The sequence below is a fragment of the Opisthorchis viverrini genome, assembly GCF_000715545.1.
Source record: "Opisthorchis viverrini unplaced genomic scaffold opera_v5_49, whole genome shotgun sequence".
Taxonomy (NCBI): Eukaryota; Metazoa; Platyhelminthes; class Trematoda; order Opisthorchiida; family Opisthorchiidae; genus Opisthorchis; species Opisthorchis viverrini.
Window position 1 is genome coordinate 172,876 of NW_008751705.1, and position 20,168 is coordinate 193,043.

General features: G+C 46.5%; 2 protein-coding genes across 2 annotated transcripts; one reads left to right on the plus strand and one right to left on the minus strand.

Moving 5' to 3' along the window:
* Positions 1-1,520: 1,520 nt before the first annotated feature.
* On the minus strand, positions 1,521-19,573 carry T265_03414 (hypothetical protein; the record flags this gene model as incomplete). Its single annotated transcript, XM_009167898.1, has 17 exons — positions 1,521-2,287; positions 4,386-4,574; positions 4,942-5,469; positions 5,561-5,814; positions 5,972-6,173; positions 6,857-7,060; positions 7,959-8,226; positions 8,521-8,578; positions 9,363-9,621; positions 11,134-11,328; positions 11,405-11,695; positions 12,451-12,783; positions 12,868-13,140; positions 15,016-15,166; positions 18,524-18,795; positions 19,111-19,338; positions 19,373-19,573. 17 exons carry the CDS (start codon positions 19,526-19,528, stop codon positions 2,177-2,179), a joined length of 3,972 nt encoding a protein of 1,323 aa, XP_009166162.1.
* T265_03413 (hypothetical protein) lies at positions 14,282-14,689 on the plus strand (the record flags this gene model as incomplete). The annotated part of the gene is made up of 1 exon (XM_009167897.1): positions 14,282-14,689. One exon carries the CDS (start codon positions 14,282-14,284, stop codon positions 14,687-14,689), a length of 408 nt encoding a protein of 135 aa, XP_009166161.1.
* Positions 19,574-20,168: the final 595 nt, after the last annotated feature.

A 20,168-nucleotide genomic window follows, 5' to 3' on the forward strand; every position in this document is an offset into this window, starting at 1 on the left:
GAACGTTTATGTTGAAAGTTCGTACTTGCTAGAAACCGTTCGTGATCAGCACACAGCTGAAGGAGTCGATCTCCGTTGTCTGTGCGGCGAGCATCGACTCCGAATAGGCCACCCAAATGTCATTCCGAGGAGCTCAGACGACCTACTTGAGCATTCATATGGCCTGCAAGGATCACAATGTCAGTGCTTTTTGCCTGACGAATGAGCCCGGATAGCTCTCGATAGAAAGTATCCTTCTCCGCATCAGAACTGCAGTCTGTTGAGGCATAAGCCGACACGACAAACAGGCACCGCTTTTTATGCCGCGAGGCATTGAGCTTGATTGAACTGGATAACCGGACGGCGCAAAGACGACTGTTCACTGGTATCCAATCCAGCAAAGCGCGTTCAGCTCTGGGGCTGAGTGCAACTCTCACGCCATATATTCCACGAGTCATTGCTTCTGGTCACAGGACACACGAAGGGAGAAATGTGAAAGAGCTGAGTTCATCCTTGGCGTTCCAGGGTGCACGTACACTTCGTACAAAGCGATGACTTCAAACGAAACCATGGAGCCTCCGGAAAAGGCTGCGCGCTAAATCATACCTAGCGGGAACGCACTTATGCATCCTCCAGAGGTCATCCCTTGGGGGACATTACTGCACAGTATCATATGTTAGTGTTTTGTTGTGACTGCTCACGTATGAAATGAGTGCGGTAGTGGGTGCCATCGTACACACAGAGCTAAGGGGCCCAGGGATTCGGACCATTTACCTTGGCCAGTTTGAAATAACAAGAGCCGACTGATGCTCAGTAAGCACTACTCCGATGAAGTGTCCTTTTAGTCGGCGTAAGGACGAAACCCACCTAAGAGAACTGTTTACGGGTCCACCCAACTCAACTTGGTTTTGATTAGCTCATTCTTGCACCATCAAATGAGCTGCTTGGTTCCATATATAACTCATCGGGGCAACGCGATAGGGATGAATAAATTAGTGATGTCCACTGTCGAGCGGAACTGAAGAACCTACCACGTTATCTGCACGTCAATGTCGCTCTGGGGTCATTGGGCAACTTACGTGACGAAAAGTATCAACAATTTGGGTTGATTGTTTTGATTAGCTCATTCTTGCACCATCAAATGAGCTGCTTGGTTCCATATATAACTCATCGGGGCAACGCGATAGGGATGAATAAATTAGTGATGTCCACTGTCGAGCGGAACTGAAGAACCTACCACGTTATCTGCACGTCAATGTCGCTCTGGGGTCATTGGGCAACTTACGTGACGAAAAGTATCAACAATTTGGGTGGATTGTTTCGTTAGCTCCTTATTATTATTATTATATTATTATTATTATCATTACATCCAAACGAGACCAAGAAGCTACGGACATTGTTCGTCAGCACGGTCTCTACGCTGTGCCTCCAAACACCAGATGCAGCAACCTGGTCTCTGAAAGTCTGTCTGCTGTTAATCGAAAGGTGACACAATAGAGCGAACTTTACGCCAATCCACGTAGCTGACTCATCCGGTAAGTCAGGGGATCATTAATAAATGTATTGCAAAAGTGAACCGGAAATCAGAAGAGAAACAAACACAAGATGAAGACATCCACCAAACATTCGCATAAAAGACGCTGACAGCAGTGTGCGTTGGACGAGCGCCGGGGTGCCCTTGACAGTAGGATAAGTGGCAAGGAAGAAGCACCCACATACAAACACACTTCAAAAAATAACGCGACAATCGAAGGAATCGGAATAACGGTATATCATCAGAACGAAGGCCCCGAATAGGACAAGCGGGTGGCAGATACGTCGAGCCCACTGGTCCATCACATGAGTAAACGTAGGAACGTTGCAGCAGCTATCAATATGTCCCTCACAAACAAGGTCACACCTTCGTTGTGAAGCTATCGATTGAAGTGGGGCATAAGGAAGTCTGAAAAACCCAATGGTGTCTGGGGAGGGACAGAACTGTCGAGATATTGAATGTTGTACACAAAAATTCAAATACAAGATTTTCGCTTGAAACTAGTTTTGTTTTCGAATTTGGAACTATGTTCGGAACGAACGGGGCAACCGACAGAGAAGAGACTGTGAAAAAAATAATAAGGCACGAAACAGAGGAGGCAATTTCAGTATTGTTGTGGTCAGTAAACCAAACCTCTGGAGTTCCGAGTCCGCAAGCAGGAAATCACGCTCGTAAATGATCACTGGGTTTGGGCAGGGTTCCGTTGGCGGGGAGAAGTTCCTCACGATACTGTTTTTGTCGTGTGTTCCGATTTTCCGAGTCTAAACGGACAATCTACAGGAAAAGAAGAGGATTTATATTTATTCCAATGAAGAGACGATTTCTTTTTCAATGAACAGTTTTCCTCCCAAGAGCACGGGTGGTCGTTAGTTTGCAATCAAACTGCTCAGCTCAGCGAACAAACCAACGATTATCTACGCTACCTGAGCTACCAACATTCCCTTATATTGCAATTTCCTGATAAGCATTTCTTACAGAACTGCTGTGGATAGTCATTTTGTCATGCCCTCAAGTGCACGGTCCTGCTACAATACAAATCAATCCCTGCGACTATTCATCACCCAAGATGAACTTTCACGTGTCAGGGACCGGAGCGCACAAGTAAACAGGTGTATACAAAGTTGGACAAAAAGGCGTGGGTGAAAGCAGCAGGTGAGAAACAACGTATTTGGGGAAATATCCGATGAACCTGTACGCGGCAGTTCGCCTACGACCAGCGTAGGTGCAATATGCGGCAGAGATGCACAGCATAAACTGTTGCTTGGACTTAAACCCAACGATCAGAAACCGCTAGGAGCTATATCCAGGCTAATAATTTTGCATGTCTAGTGAGTCGCTGGCGGTGAACAGCGCAGCAACGTAGCGGACATGCCCTACACTTAGTCCGAAACTGATATGAAGAAATAATGAGCATAAAGCGCGCGAACACGACAGACATCCGAAAAGACACACGAGTGGTGGATGAAACGCGATGTAGTGGGAAAGAACATGTTTGGAGATGGACGCGAACCTCAGAAAGGACGGTGTCAAACAAATGTATCACCAAGATTCCGACTCACTGCAAACTACCCTCCTCTACCGATGAAACTGACAGCTCAGTAAAGCTAAAGAAGGAGTGCGTTGCGCATTGCAACGCATCTCGCCCTCATTCTTCGTTGTTTGTAGCCTAATAATTTTCATTGTCAAAAAAGAATTCCGGGAACTTGTCGTCACTGCCACCCACACATTTGTAAGGCATACTGGCGCTCAGCTGCCATAATCCACAGAAATGAATGAAACCTATCTCCATGGGCGCATTTTATTTCAGCAGAACTAATGCCTTTAGCTCTACAATTGTACCACGTTTTTCAGTACACTATAGAGATCTTACAAGTGAAAGATGAAAGAAAATATACTGCTACTGTCTCACCCGTTGAATTCTCTATCGAAATCCGCTCATCAGATCAGAACATGAAACAGGTGGAGGGGACAGTTAGACTTATCTGAAATATGGTTCCGACGGTACACCCATGGGGGACCCAGGGGAAGCTCTCGTTTACGAATTTCGTCAAAGTGCTCTCCAAAAAGGATAAGAAATTCACTTGCTGCGTTCTGAATCCCGCATGCATTCCAACCCTGGGTAACCATGATGGACCTTACTAGGAACAATCAAACCACCCGCCTCCACTTTTACTCAACTCAATCGTACCTGCACGCGCAGAGTTTGCAACTGGACAATGTCGCAGATGGATATGTACTTGCTAAATATGAATCACCTCATTTTCGCGGTCAGTGCCACCTAGATTGGTTGCAGTGGGTTAAATAAACCGACACAAGTTGTCCCTACTCCCATGGCCCTTCAAACAGGATGTGAGTTGTACCATGATTAATTATCTTCAACAGCGAAATTCGTTCAGCTGTAACACCCTTCCGGTGCCTAGCTGCCAGGTTGCCCAAGCCTAGACAGGGGAAGTCGAGAGGCAGAGATCGGGTTCGAACCACGGACCTTCCCGTCAGTAAATTCGCGCTCTAACCACTTGAGTCATCTCGCCCCCCCCCCCATCTTCAACAGAGTGACGTGAAATTAGGGCTATTAGTTAGACGGAAAGATGAACCAATTTCTAAAGTGGATGTACGGCTCTCTCCAAACGGACATGTAATGGACGCTCCAAAAAGCTATGAATAAAGTGGATAATGCGCGTAAAGCAGTCATCCATGAAGCTAAGACTCCTGCCATGTGATCGTGAGGTTACATCGTCTGTTACATTCGCACAGCGTGATTAGACTGCCTCTAAGAGTGGCCATTACAGAGAGTAAACAGAAACCCGTGGAATTGACAGGCGGACCCTAAAAGGAGTGACCTTCACGCACAACTACACATTCGTTGACTTACCAGATCGTTCGCTTTCGCGATTAGAAAGTCACAGGCGCGATCCACGTTCTCCTGATCACCAGACACAAGCACCGTATCTGCATCACCAGACTCACGCGCTTGGCGATTAGGGAACTCGACATGTACGCTGAACTCCTGCATTACCTTCTGGATTGCGGAGCCACGGGAACCGATCAATATGGAATGGACCTGGATATGCAATAATCGAGACAAACGATGCAGAAATGCCACTGGAAATGCAAGCACGTGATACAAGACATGGCTCTATCGAGCTGGAGGAATGAAAACCCATTGACAAAAATCATACCGAGCATAAGCGATGTGAACCACTCAAAAATGGGTGGTCAAAAGCCTGGAGACGCCTACACAATGATCGACCAACCTTAGCGAGATAATGACAGATAGTAGCGTGAATACTATGGCTATCAGTCTGGTTCTCACATGATGTTCATTGGCCTGAAGTCTGGGTGCTAAATTGACCATGAGGAAAACAACGAACAGATTTCGTGGAACATTGTTGGATTACTGGGAGAGTTTCAAGCACATTAACACTGACCTCTGCTGGTATACACAGGGCTTCCGTGACCTGAGATTTAAGTTTGGCGATGGCAGCTTCTAACTCTTCCTTGGCGGCAGCGACTCGTTCCTGGTAGCCGCGGAAGATGACGGTACTAAGCCGCTCTTCATCTGGTACAGGGGCCTTATCGGGTGTAGGGATGTATTGTTCAGGAGGGGGTTCTATTTCACCATCTTCCACTGGATCTTCAGGATGGGCTGATCCATTTACAAGCAATTGTTCGGAACCATCAGGGACCGAGGAGACTGGTGGTAAATCAGCACCAAAACGCATAGCAACGTCATGAGTTGCGGTTAGCTTTTGTCGAAGTGCGATGATTGACTGTATAAAACGAGTGGGTACATGCACGGTTAGCTCATAGCTCCTTGCGATCCGGTCGGCTTTGAGCGCTTCGCATTGTTCCACCCATTCGGTCAAGTCAGCTTTCGCTGCGGTTATCTGACTAGGAGTACCGCGGAGAAACACACAGTTGGTATCGGTGGCTTGCGGAGGAAGGCGAATAAGAACCTGAAGTAAGAGAACAGACATCGGGGGTTGAAAGATGACGGACACCAGTATCGAATAATGCAGTCTATGGGAGAAACAGACAATGAATTACCCCATGCTTTTGTTTCAGCTCAGTAGCCTTGGACTGTCCTTCGGAAGCAGCAACCTCATCCAGTGAATCACTTTGCGGTCGCCCCCGAGGAGCGCCTCGTCTGGGTCGCTCACGTTCTGTTGTGGGGACAGTAATCAGACTGCGATGGAACTCTTTGGCCAATGGAAATTCTTCTTCCACTGGGAGGATGGGTTTGATGTCCTCCTCGAACACCAAATCAACCTGTTCGGGCCGACCGGTGATGAGCAGACACGCTGAAAATACCGAAAACAGCAAGAAATAACATAAATTAATTCTGACACGAAGATGCATCGACTGAATGAGAAACGGATAACGAATGACGTCAGATGCAAGAGCTAAAATGTGCTACCTACATGTACCAGTTCTTCGACCTATATAATGAAAGCTCACCTGCCGAAGTGCTCGTATCCGGTTGTGCATTCGGCATTGTTCGAGGAAGGTTGATGAAGACACGGTGATTGCGCTCCATTTCGCGGAATTGCGACCGAGCACGATCAAGGACTATGAACTGGCTGGGGTCGGAAAGGGGAAACTCTTTGGTGACTTGTTCCTTGACATCACTGATCAGGGATTGTAGTGCCTGAGTAGCCGCCTAGTACAAAGGGGATGATAAGGCGCGATTGAAGCAACGAGGTAGTCGGTAATGGAAAAGGAAAAAACATGTGGTATTTATGTAAACAGGAAAGCATGGTTCTGAAGTTGAAACAGCGGTAGTTGTAAGATTCGTGCCAAACTTAAGGAAGCTGGGATACTACCAGGTTACTCAAGCCTAGACAGGGGAAGTCGAAGGGCAGAGGTCGGGTTCGAACCACGGACCTTCTGGTTGGTAAATTCGCGCTCTAGCCACTGAGCCATCTCGTCTCTGAATTACGGATCAACGGTCAAGCAGTCGTTTCATCCTGGCCGAGGTCGCATCAGTCATATCCTCACTTTTCGATAAGTGCAGGAATCGCGCCACTCTTTCTAACAACCGACAATAGTCGTTTTAGTCGATCTCGAAATCTGCTTGACTCCACTGATCATCAGAACCTGTGGCAATCTGTCATAAAAATTGTCAGCTTTCGATATGCACCACGGACTAGCGGTTACAATTTTGTTGCTAATTATTTAGCTGGTTGAAGGCAAGGGTCTCAGTGGTGGCAGATCCGAGGGTCTCAGTCACGTCGGCTATCCTCAAGCTAGTGTGCGAGGGGGAAAATTAGAAAGATATCCTTGATCTATAACTAGCACTCATTCGGGGAAAACCTCTGTAGAAATCAAAAAGAAAGCACCTACCTCAACACAGGCCTTCTGACCGATGAGCTTTATTACGGTACTCTCGCCCTGAACACCAGGATTTTCCTCACTTGACCGGCCGATGGTTTTGGGCATGATAACCCGCACCCGCTCTAGGTCTGGATATGTGAAGGATCGGCGGTAGTTGAGTATATCACGTAAAACACTTGGGTCCACGGCGACACTGTGCTCAACCTCATCTTCCTGGAGGACAAAAACAAGGGGGATGAGAGTACCAAGTGATTCTACTGGGAAGTCGGATGATAGTGCAGACATCAATGTAATATACAAGCATGCGTTTGGAAACATCGTTTAACTGTACGATTGCTTTGAAAGATAGCTATCAGGCAATCGTTCGAAACAAGTGTGCAGAATGCGATGGTTCGTGTTTTAGACTCGGTTCTGAGCAGTGTTTTCATTATTGGCACATCGTTCTTGATCAAAAGGGGTTTTGAACACTCAGCGTATCTAAGTTTCGCAAATTTGTTAGTTGGACATGGAACCTGATGAAAAGAACGAATGCTTAAAATCCAGGGATCTCCTCAACACGCAGTGCAAGCACAAAGTTATGTTTACACATGATATCCAACCGTTCAGTTGTTGATTAGGACTGCAATGATTCACTCATTACTGTCACCTAACTCGTAGGAAACCATGCTCGACATGATTCTCTAAACGATTTCGTCAACGGGTGCTAGCAAACACATACCTCAGTGAAATCCAACGCCAATCCTAGGGTCCACTCAGCTGGTGTAGTCGGACAATATAGGTCGTATCCGGACAAGATGCACAAATAATACGCATTTATTTGGTCAAAAAGTAGTCAGCATCATGCTATCCAGAGGGTTCAAGCTGAAAAACGGTCGTCAGCCCGTAAGAACATGGAGATGCACACTTGAAAATTTTCAGTCCTTCATAAGTACTATTTCCTCGCACACAAAAGTAGATTGATAAATTTCTCTTCCAGGAAAAGCACATGAGAAGACCAATTCGAGTGATCCATCATCACCAGCAAAACGGATGCTGTACCGCCGCACGAATATTCTGACTGCTACTTAGTCCTTGAACTGATAACCTGATTGGTCAGTGAAAGGTAACTTACAATAGTTTTAATGAGCGCCTCCAAATCCGCCTTCGCGGCGGTAACACCATCCTTGGTCCCAACAATTCGGATTTCCATGGAAAGTTTGGGATCAGTTTCCATACGATCGGGGAACAGTAACTCAACGTTGTGTCGTTCGCGGAACCGAATGATATTGGAACCTTGGCGACCAATCAAGAATCCATGGAATTTGGGGTCCACGTGAACCAACTCCTGAAACCCAGTCGAGAACAAGACAATTAACGACGTAAGACGACAGTCGCGGTGACTGAAACTACAAAAAATGGTCAGACTGAGATAAATGATTCAACGAAATCCCAATTTCCAGTAAGCCGATAAACGTAAAGCCTCTCAAGCATGCCCACCGCTATAACCAAACGCCACAAGCGACTGCGGAAACCCAAAAAAGAAAACATTTCACACAGCGCATCCATGAAAACTTCAAACACGACGAACCACCAATCAGGACTAACCACTTGAAACACTCTCAGCAAATCGAACCTTAGTGATAAAAGTGCGAACACTTAGCTGACCTCAAAACACCCAGAACAACAGAACGTACGAGGGAGGATGAACGTGTTCCACACACGGTTTGTCGCCACGGTCACAGCCATCTGAGGCTACGAGCGATTATGGAATGTATGTGGACGGGGAAGTCTGGTATCCATGATCCAGAACCCCAAAACGTCTGTGTACGACAGCGGGATCGCGTGTCACGCACGCATATGTATCACCAAGCTGTGTTCGCAGACTACGTCCGCCTGCATTCACAGGTAGACCTAGTCGACGCGTTCACAGCACTGTCGATAAACAATATAGGAAGAAGGGTCAAACCCGATAAGATGATTGATTACGATCCCAGCTACGCAAACCCTAATGATGACAGTGCGAACACTTAGCTGACCTCAAAACACCCAGAACAACAGAACGTACGAGGGGGGATGAACGTGTTCCACACACGGTTTGTCGCCACGGTCACAGCCATCTGAGGCTACGAGCGATTATGGAATGTATGTGAACGGGGAAGTCTGGTATCCATGAACCAGAACCCCAAAACGTCTGTGTACGACAGCGGGATCGCGTGTCACGCACGCATATGTATCACCAAGCTGTGTTCGCAGACTACGTCCGCCTGCATTCACAGGTAGACCTAGTCGACGCGTTCATAGCTCTGTCGATAGGACGAACGGGTTGAGTCATTTCAAAGCAACTAAAACGCAAAATTTAAGGGATCACTAGCGGGAGCGCAACCCACATTTTTGGGCACTGATAAGCCATCCTGAAAAGGAGAGCAGATGCGACTTGAGCTAGATGGGCATAGTGGTCGTTGGGTTGAGGTGGAGCATGCTGATTACATTTAGAGATGCGGTATCTGACATTTCTAGATGGCTGAGCAGAAGTGACTTGCCTCAGCACACAGCTGTGCAACTTTGGCGTTCAACTGATCCAAGAGCTTCTGTGCTTTTGCCAACTCGTCCGGCGGGCCCAGCATGACAACTTCTACTTGGTTCGTGTTGCGGGGGTTCTTTTGGCGAGGATTCAAAAATCGCATATGTACACCGGAACATTGCTCGCAGATCGAACGCAGACTAGGGGCTTGGTCTCCGACGAACTTTGTGGTAAGTGCTGAGGGGATAGAAACAATGACTTCTTTGACATTAGCCTGTGCATAGACGGAAAAGACAAGTAATGCATAAGCAGGTGAGATTAGAACAAAATTTTTGGAAATTTGATTCACTTGCTAATCATCTAAGCATGTCGTTGGCGAGTATGAGCCATTAATATGAATACTCGTTTGGAATTAAAGATGGAATGTTCCAAAATACGGATCAGTTCGAAATCGACACCTGACATGCGTGAAACGATAATTACAAGAGAAAAATTCACGACTAATGGCAGTGATGTTAGGCGATAAGACAATCGAGGCATCGCTTGCGGAGGTTGTAATGCACGCTAGTCGTTTTAATGGGGAATTTGTGATACTAGTAACAATAATATTCAGAGGACAATCGGGGAGTGGCTCTGACAGTTGGTGCACGGTAGAGCAGGGAACGCTGACGGAATACCCTCAAAGTGAATTTGACGGTGAAACAGATACGAGTCCCGACGAGTGCAACAGAAATAGTATGGAGGTCCCCGTCATAAAGGCCTTTCGTTAGATTGTCTTGGGACTGGCACTTAACTTACAAGACTGGTGAAATATTAGCACGGTATAAAAATATACCGTTCTTTCTACAGGCATATCAAACCTCGTAGCACACAACGTGCGATATCCCCCATACACAGCGGTACCGAGCAGTTAGCCAGGGGACGCTAGAACACCCAGGAATAGCATTGGTTGGTAGAATGAGGCACAAAATGTTACTGAGCTCATGATTCTTACGCATCTTTCTCTCAGTAGAGCAGCGTTTGAGATGGCTGAGAAATTCACAAATATTAAGGGACAGCTTGGTTGGTTTCAAAGTGCATGCTGTATCTCTATAAAAATATGTGTGAAACACGAACCATTCGAGAACAAGATAAGAACAGGCTAACCGCGTTTGGCGAATGATGTTTACGAAACAGAACCCACGAAGGTTGGGGGGACACGAGAGCAACTAACATTTTCCAGTATTCAGTACAGGACAACTTTCCTGTCGTATTACTGACAACTTCTAGGGATGCCAAATTACTGGATCCCTTAGTGAACCTTGTCTGCAGGCAATAGATTGGGTTAAGAACGATCGTTGACAGGATAATGGAAAAGGGGAAACGGCTTTTGGCATGTAGAAATGACGGGACGGATTCCAATGAAAGAAGCTATTGATGGGGCTCCAATGTGTGGAGGAATATAGGAAATTCCGAAACTCGGGAGATCATTGCCCAAGGTAGGAATGGCGGATATGAGGAGCACTATTCGTGTCCATGTAGTTTCGTGGATACCAGAGATATAAGCCACAACGGACGCAGAAATCTCAAGGAACAAGGCAGAATTGCATATAAATTTGAGAATGCGAACAAATTCATCTGATGCTGGGTTTCCGAGTACTAACACGCAGCTTAATTTCATTGCAGTGAACGGACACAAAAATAAATACGGTGCAGTGCTTTCGAACAAGTGAGTTTTCCCCACTGTTTAGTTCTCATGGCTAGACTCATAAAGCTGAAATTCTGTGTCCAACACTTTAATACTTACCAGCTGCTTTTGTAAGTCTTCAAGTTGCTTAATCGCTTGCTGCACGTTTTCTTCGCGACCAATGATGGTAAAAACGTCGGAGCCGTCCGAAGGATTGGGATACTGGATGCGCGTCTTAGTGTCGTCCAATAGCCTCTGTAATCTAGATGAGCCACGGCCGAAAATATGAGGACGGAACTCTTTGAAAAGTCGAATCTAAAAGGAGTATTGAAACGGTCACGTACCGGAAGAAACCAATACAAACAATAATCGAATAAGGCTAACTGCTTACCTCCTGACGATAATTTTCTTCAATAACTTGTTTTATAAGCTTCACCAAACGTTCAGCTGCTGCATCAACTTGCTGTCGGTCCCCACGGAGTTGTACGACGCTTTTTGAGGGATTGTCGTTGTTCACAGACCCGACAGTTTCATCAGACTGGTGAAAATCGGGCCAAACGAAACTAACTTTCGGAAAACCGTCGTATATAGTTCGGATTGGGGGTGGTGCGCCCTTATAACCGGTACAGAGCAGCTGTTGAACACGTGGTTCGATAATCATGTCCTTACACTTTTCGTTTTCCTGAAATTGAGCAAGTAAGCGGAATTACAAAGCTATCTAATCCGGTGGGCGGCATTGTCGACTGGAAATAAATCCAGGATCAACTGTGGGGACTAACCTCATATCCATATCAGGAGGCGGACGTTAGAAAGATAGTTCAGAGCAAAGAAGACAAGATGAAGAATACGATGATTGCTAGTTCATTGCCATTAGCTTTTTAAGGCGCTCGTGAAGTACGAAATGAGTACAGCTTTGCAAGCCTGTAGCTTATCCTATTATTTCGTCTCAATTTGGACTATGGCCATGATCAAAATATAGACTGCACTGAAGTAGGAGAAATATAACTGTCAAGTGGGTGAGTGAAGTTGGAAGTGGAAATATTTTGCTAGGGTAGACAGAAAGGTTTTGTGATTACAGCATACGACGACCCAGTGGTGCTGACAAGTGTCTCCGTACACTGAGTCAGTCCTAAAGAGTCTACCTAACAGGAGTAACACTAACTTTAACTGAAGCACGACTGATCATTCTCCATGTTTACCCATGAATGACAAATGAGGAACAATCTCTCCCAGAAATGAGTAGAGGCTCACGCAAACCACCGCTCCTTAGGCCTTTGGAACAAAGGCTTAAAGTGATAGTTCTCATTCTCGGTGTCTAGCTTCAAGTGTCCTGGAAGTATACCAACAAACATACAACCATAATAAGGCACACATTGTTCACAAACCACACTTGCCTATTGGGTCTGCATGAAAATGGAATAAAAAAGGAAAACTCACGAGCCTTTCTACCAACTGACGTATTTCCGCTTTGGCTTTTTCCACACCGACAGGGTCGCCCTCAATGACGATTTGATCTGCAGCCAGGTTGTCACCACGCTCCAAAGTCGGAAGACGGATTTGGACTTTGTGTTCCCTTAGGCGTAAGATAGTCGCGCCCTGTCGACCAATGATGTGTCGGAAATATTTAGGATCCACTCGCAAAGTATCCATGGCCACAGTAGCCTCAAGCTCCGCTATCCGGGCCTTGAGTCGCTCGACAATGACACCGACTTCTTCGGGGGGACCCTCGACAGTAATCTTATCCTGGTTATCACGGAATTCGACATGAACCTGAAGTACAGACGAGTGAAATCAGGCAACTTGGTTTCTCGGGAGTAGTGCATAGCCGAGGACGTTACAGGTTAGAGGACATACCCTTTCGTACCCTTCGCGAAGCTCTGCCAGGGCACTGCCACGCTTCCCGATGAGAAGTTTGTGAAACCGGTTGGATGCGGGGATTTCTTCTGTAATGGAACTCTCGGCCCGTTCGTACACCATGGATAACGCTCTTCCTAAGTCTTCTGGTCTACCGCGGAGTATTAGCTCCTCACTAGTGTCGTCTGTGGGGAGTTCCNCAAGCTCCGCTATCCGGGCCTTGAGTCGCCTGGCGATGACACTGACTTCTTCTGGAGAACCATTGACAATAATCTTATCCTAGTTATCACGGAATTTGAAATGAACCCCTTTGTAACCTTTGCGGGCTCTGCCAGGGAACTGCTACGATTCCCGATGAGAGGTTTTTAAAACCGGGTGGATGCGGAGATTTCTTCTGTAAGGGAAATCTTGGCCAGTTCGTACACCATACATAACGCTCTTCTTAGGTCTTCTGGTCTACCGCGGAGTATTAGCTCCTCACTAGTGTCGTCTGTGGGGAGTTCCACCGATACCCCGGTTTGGGCCAAAATATCTGCCAGACCTGATCCACGCGGACCAAACACTAGCCGATGCTGAGATCTTTTAACGCGCACCGGGATAGTTTTGTATAATTTCACCTGGAGGGCAACAAAGCAAGAGCATACGATCAGGTCACACGGTCGGTCATACGTGCAAAACAACATTCTAGTGGCTCTATGGTCCGACTGGTAGTTGGAGGGTAAAAAGTTTGCACCCGACCTAGGAAGCAAAAGACCCAAAAAGACCAATATCACAAGAACTTAGTAGTGATAAGCGATCTACGAAACAAAGGCACCACTAGCACTCCAAAAATACCCAGAGTGGGGCTAAATTAGAACCCCTATGTAGGAAACGCTCTAAACTTTAGGACGATTGGATTACTTTATGACTTCTACAGAAACTAAGGGTACACCACTGGACCGAACGAAGCACACAAAACCAAAAGCTCCTCACACAAGAGGACATTATAATCATTCTGTATTCACTCTAAGTCAACAGATTAGATGTAAATGAGATAATGTTGATGGAGACACTGTTGAAATGTGGTATTTTGACAAAATTGTGAAGGCGGGGCACAAGTGGAAATTAATCTCCTCGATTTAACCATCTGTGAACGGAGGCAGACATGCTTCCTATTTAAGGTCAAGACTACGCATTATCTACCTGATTTTTAAGACATTTATCGAAACACATCTAATGGAGTGCAGCTATTCCTGGAAGTACGGGACAACCCTGACGGCCCGAGAAGTCAATGTTCTTCAAAAAGACCCCACTACACTTGCACTCTATACTTTCGGATGGTTCTCCTTTCCAGAACAGGATAGTATATCATGAGTTTTCAATCACGGGGAAGATATCAATCCATTGTACTGTCGAGCATCCTACACTATGAGCAATGTGCGGAGTCAAATTATCGACTCCAGTTCCTATCGTATTGGGCGAGTCTGAAGGCTGTGACGATATTACCAACATCCACAGTGACTGCGTTCCAGATGATGTTTGCGGAAGGCACAAACTATTTCCCCTGCTGGATGATTGTCGGTTCTCCCATATGTTACGGAAATGCCTTCGTTACGAAGTTCGTCACGCCAGAACATCCAGAGAAACCGAATACGCCAAGAGCGGAATTGCGATCTCCGACGTGCATGGATCGAGCGTTGAACCACTGCAGCGGCGCCCAGCAAAAAACTGGCAGATCCGAACCTTGGCGCCAGGAAGCTTAGTAATGGGGTATTTAAACCGAGCCGGACACCAGGACATCCACCGAAAACTTCCGACAATGTTCTTTAGGCCGCAACGTTGATGACCAGAGGCAGGAGAAAAAGGTTTGTTTGTCATGCCGGGGATAAGTAGCGACTCTAAACTGTATAACGTATGTGTGGCAGCACAACAAGGTCTTGGCTTTAAGGCTTTTCGGCAAAGATGGGCTGCACCTAAGGGACAAAGCCTCCAGTGAAAAACATGAGACATGACCGGTGATTCCGCACAAATGCTTTTCATGAAGTTGTCAAGTGGAATACGGAACGGATAAGCGAAAGTGTCATAGGAATTATAAGCATGCTGCATCGGATAATCGCACGGGATGAAAGAAAAACGCCATTATATTGGTACTTGGAGAGTACGACTGACCTGCTCATATATTGCACGCATTTCTTCGGACGCCTGCAACACACCTTCACGCTTGCCGGATACAGTTATGATGTTAGCCGGAATATTCGGAGGAGGGAAATTGATTTTTGTGAGCGTCCGTTGTCTCAGATTATCAAGCAATTGACCATTTCTGTGGGGAATAAAACGGTTTACATGGAACGCAACCATTGTTGTCAAGTCTGACGAATACAAAACAAAACTGAACGTTGAGGAATGGACAGACTACGCATACGAATAACAGCACAGTAATCAAGGTACGAACACATTGACCGGGAGGTTCGTGATTCGAACCCAACCCGAAAATTCCGATCGCTCGCGTCTGGGATTGGGCCAATTGGCAATACCTCAACCCTTGTGCTTCCTTCGGGTGGCATGGCAGCTATCAACTCACGGGTTGTCAGAGCTGAAAAAGATTCATTTGCATGCGTGATGCAGAGGTTTGGAAGTTGGAATAAAGCATGGAGAATATCAATGACACTTGCAAAGAATCATTCAGCTGCAGCACCCTTTCGGTGCCTAACTGCCATGCCACCCGAAGGAGGTAAGAGGGCCGGGATAGTGCCAGATAAGGGACTGTCAGTTTGCGAAGGTAAAACCAGCTATTTAGTCCGGTCGAAAGTGGTCGTCGCCGTCTGCGGATGGTGTCATTGTAAGGCAGGAGCGTGAAATCCAACAGGTTGGAAGCAAACTATTACCGTCAGTTGTCAACGGCACAGTGCCTCTACCGGCCACCGTTCTTTCAGTGACGAAAAGTGGGGTGATATGAGGAAACTGCGCATCGGGAGTGACAGCTCAAAGCCCTTTAAGACCAATGACTGGTACCTCAGTGCTTGAGCTACCTCGACCGGACCAAGTGGGACAAGGCAAGTGGCACTACAAAATACATTAACATTTGCCCGGTGCTCCAAGAAAGATGCCCTACCATGACATCTGTAAGGCCTCATCGATTTTGCAGCAAGCGTGCTAAGGTGGTGGCAAGCGGCTGACCCGTACGGGAAGGCTGTCACTGGGTGTCAAACCCGATGGCTTGGGATAACCAGCGGGGGCTGTGCCAGTGTATTATTTAGCATACCAGGTGAGTTGCTCATTCGGAAACCAAACGACAACGTAGCAGGTATGCAGCACCACTGCACACAAACAAGACAGTCAAACGACAATAGAATGCAACTGTAAACGAGAAAAACGCTATATGCAGCAGAACTGATTGCAAACGGCCTACTTGAAGCAAATTGGATGTAATAAGCCGCAATTATTACAATGGATACGAAGGTTTAGCGATGTTGGGTTAATTGCAAATAATTCGCACCAGTCCTGACAACTGAAACAACACAGTTCGGGAAACTGAGGGCTGTAAGCAAGATCATGGTATCGCACGTCAACTGAGTTGCCGAACGTTCGGTAACGTACTGGACACGAGCAACCCGAAAAGTAGTAAATTGAGCCGAAAGTCACCCAAGGAAAAAATCTTACCAGACACTATAGCCCAACAAAAATAGTGAAGTTCAATAGACAGAATGAACGATTGAACAAGTTCAAACATCCATGGATCACCTGACCCTCTTGTTGGAGAAAAGGGGCACCTTTAAACTGGAACGACACCACTCTTACTCACAGAGGCATCACAACAAAACGGAGCCATGTAGGTATGCCAGAAAAGTGAATGAACAGACGTACTGTGGACAAAGACTAGAAAACCAATTATGTATGCAGTGTCGTGGGCATGTCACGTTGACATCAGATTCCCCGAACAGCATTTGATTTGGCATGCATGAGAGGAGTGGAGACCAGGTTATTTGGATCCACTGTGACGGACATGCGGAAATGTGTGCAAGATAGAATGAGTCAGCCCACTGATGAGGTTAATCGTACGAAACTGTGATGCCATTGATAAAGAGAGCCAAATACATCTACATTGATGGCTTTAAAAAAACCCTTCTCATGGAACAACCAAACTTCATAGCTGACCTATGAACCTACAAATAAATTCTGATATCAATAAAGGATAACTTGTAAAAGGTGCTGAGAAGCGGTCAGCTTCAGTAAGCGAATGATGGGTCAAATTTGCTCAAATAGAGTTCGTATTGTTAGTCGTTTTCTGAACCCCAAAATGTTTGGATAGCAACTAAAAGCTACTTCAGTGGTACATTTTCGAAGGCCGCGAATGTTAAGATATGGAAAATATCTACAAATATGGTGCTGAGTTCCCAATCGCACCAAATGGACGGCAGTCAACATCATCCATTTAACCCAGAGGTATTTACCGTTGAGCAGACCTTGAACTTGAGTGTGCATTCAATCAACCAGGATGATATACTGCAGGAAACCGGAAGTTTGAATGAATCAATCGTCACTTCTGGTTTTGCTAATATGTACATAGTGTAAAAGTTTCAGAATTTTGGTTATCCGCCTTTGACGGTAATGGACCCGGACAATCTAACCGCATGGTTAACTGCTTAGAGTGACCCGAGCAATCGGCATCTTCGACCCACATACATTACGGGACCGAGCCTGAACTAAAACGTGCTGCGATGCACCACTTGTGAGTTCCGGTAGCAACTAGCATGGAAGCTTAAAAAGATGGTCTGCTGACGATGTACGTGCGTGGATGTACGCATGGATCACCATTGCCCTTAGGGGTACATGACCAGAAACGTGCACACAGCTGTTGGCTAAAAACAGGGAGAGCTACTGTTGGCAACGGAAGCTAGCAGAATCGAAACCCATCAGTAAGGGGCTTTCGCATGCTACACGCGTTGTGCACAAACACTAAATCTCACTCGGGGTCTCGGTCCCGAAAACCTAAACCATGATGCACTGAGCGTTGTTTCAGGTCTTTTTTATGGATTTAATATACGCCTGAATTTCTCTACACAACCAAGAATATGAGGTCTAATCTATTTGGAATTGACTGACTCTACTATTCTGAAAGACAACGATGCGAACCCCAGTACAAAAATTCGCCCAGCTGTAGCACCCTTTGAGTTCCCAACTACCACGCCACCCGAAGGAAGGGGCCGGGATACCACCAGGGGGGAAGTCGAGATGCAGAGGTCGGGTTCGAACCACGGGCCTTCCGGTCAGTAGATTCGCGCTACAACCACTGAGCCATCCCGCCCCTAACACGATGGTACCCCTTCTTGGAAGACAGAAACCCTCTCCGGTTAACTATCCTCCTAAAAACAGGCACTTTGTTCCACGGTGTAGTCAATAATGAGCTGCGAGTCATCAAAGGAACTCATACATTTGGGTGAAGTCTAAGGGTGGGGTTCTGTGGGTGCCGCAGGACTACCAATCAAGGTAGTCCGGTCAAACATTGATTCTAGAATAATCGTCCAACAATAAAGTCCAGTCCGTAGGGACTGAAGTATGAGAAGTGATAGCCGATCATTCACATCATCGGCGGGAAAACCGGTTTGTAGGTGCACTGCTATCAACAGCTCGAGGGTAGCCAACAAATCAGTAAAACTTTCGAGTGGAAAGTACTTACGGTCCCAGAAGGAATGGATGATATATCTTCGGTATATCCAAACGTTCGAATCCTTGCTGCGACTGTCGTTCGATGGTTTCAGTAATGATCCGTTTGGCCTCTGCGATCCCCTGTTTCGAACCGGTAACAGTAATACTGTCTGGATCTGTTGAGTTGGCTGGAGGAACGCTGATGCGTGTCATAGTGTGGGCCTGAAGTTCTCGCAACCTATCTCCACGCCTACCGATCAGATAGCCATGAAACTCATGCGGGACGGGAATTCTGACTGTTTCCTTAAAAAGAATTTGAAAAAAAGGCACCGGTAAAAGACGCCCGTGCAATATACAGCTTGTCTGATGCTACTCCAACTAAAGCAAGGCAGTCAAGCATCCTTGTTTAACAATGACATGTTGCCCCAGATGACCATTAATATATGTTAAATGGTGTCCACTTGGTGGAGTCCAGTGGTGCTGTTGATATCATCCACAGATCTTCTGATAGAAAAAAGATCAGCCTGGTACGTTGCTGTCCCGGGACCTGACGCTACAGCGTCCGTACAACCAAGGACCATGAAATTTCAGAAGCCGACAAACGAGACGGACACTAACCTGTTGTTGTAGTTCGGCCAGAATGCCCCGCTTGGCCTGAGAAACCTTGACAGGATGGCCTGAGAGAACTATTGTAAGCATGTTCGATTTAGAATTGGTCATGTTCATTTCGACTCCGGTTTCCCTTATGATTTCCATACATTTTCGCTTGTGTGCATCAAAGCGCTTCCCAGCAGCGTTTGGATCCTCATTCTGGTACCTCCGCTGATCATTGGGAATTTCGATAACCTAGCAAATCGCAATTTGGACAGAAAAAACTTACTTCTGTAACCTTAGCAGGGTGATATGCCGGCAAGGGGCTAAACGGCTTGGCTTCGCAAGCGTTTGCCTCGAGTTTCGTCAAAACAGGAAAGTTTTCGTCATCCACCACTTTAGAACTTGTCGGTTGTTCAGTACAAACAACTGCACAGGTTTGCATGGTCGGATGCGACCGAGAACGGCCGACAACGAAACTCAAACGCCGGCCTTCGAGCCGGGGTACGCCACGCGCCCAGCCAAGGAGTGTGCAGGAAGATTCATTAAAACAAGGGTGTAATTCACACACTTGGGTGAATGAGTGTGAGCGATTGGAACGGTCCAAAATCTATCTTCCGCTCTAAACTGACGCCGTCTGTATTTTTTTCTTCGAGAGTGGAACTCCTTAAACTATCCTTCAACTGTTACCGTCGGCGCGCTATACGATGGACCTGTGTCACGGATCCACGGATTGACACACAGGATCGAAGCCTTTGTCCAAGTTTCCCGGTTCGGTTTTGTTCTTGTCGGTCAGTGGCTGTCGTTCACCTGAAAGGCACAAGTGAAAAAAGGGTGTAGCACTGCTCTTCATGTCCTCAGCGCAGGGCGGTATGCTTGCCAGCGCGAGGATTTGCATAAATAAATGTCTAATAGTGCTTTAAATTGGGTTCGAGAAGGAGCGTGTACAACCGTCGGAGGAAGGGCATTCCACGCAGCTACTACCCGAAATGAAAAAAGTTTTGTCTAACGGATGTGTGTGCCCTGAGCCTGAAGATTTTCTTACTATGTCCCCGCCGGGTGTTTGCTGGGTCAACGGTAAAAAA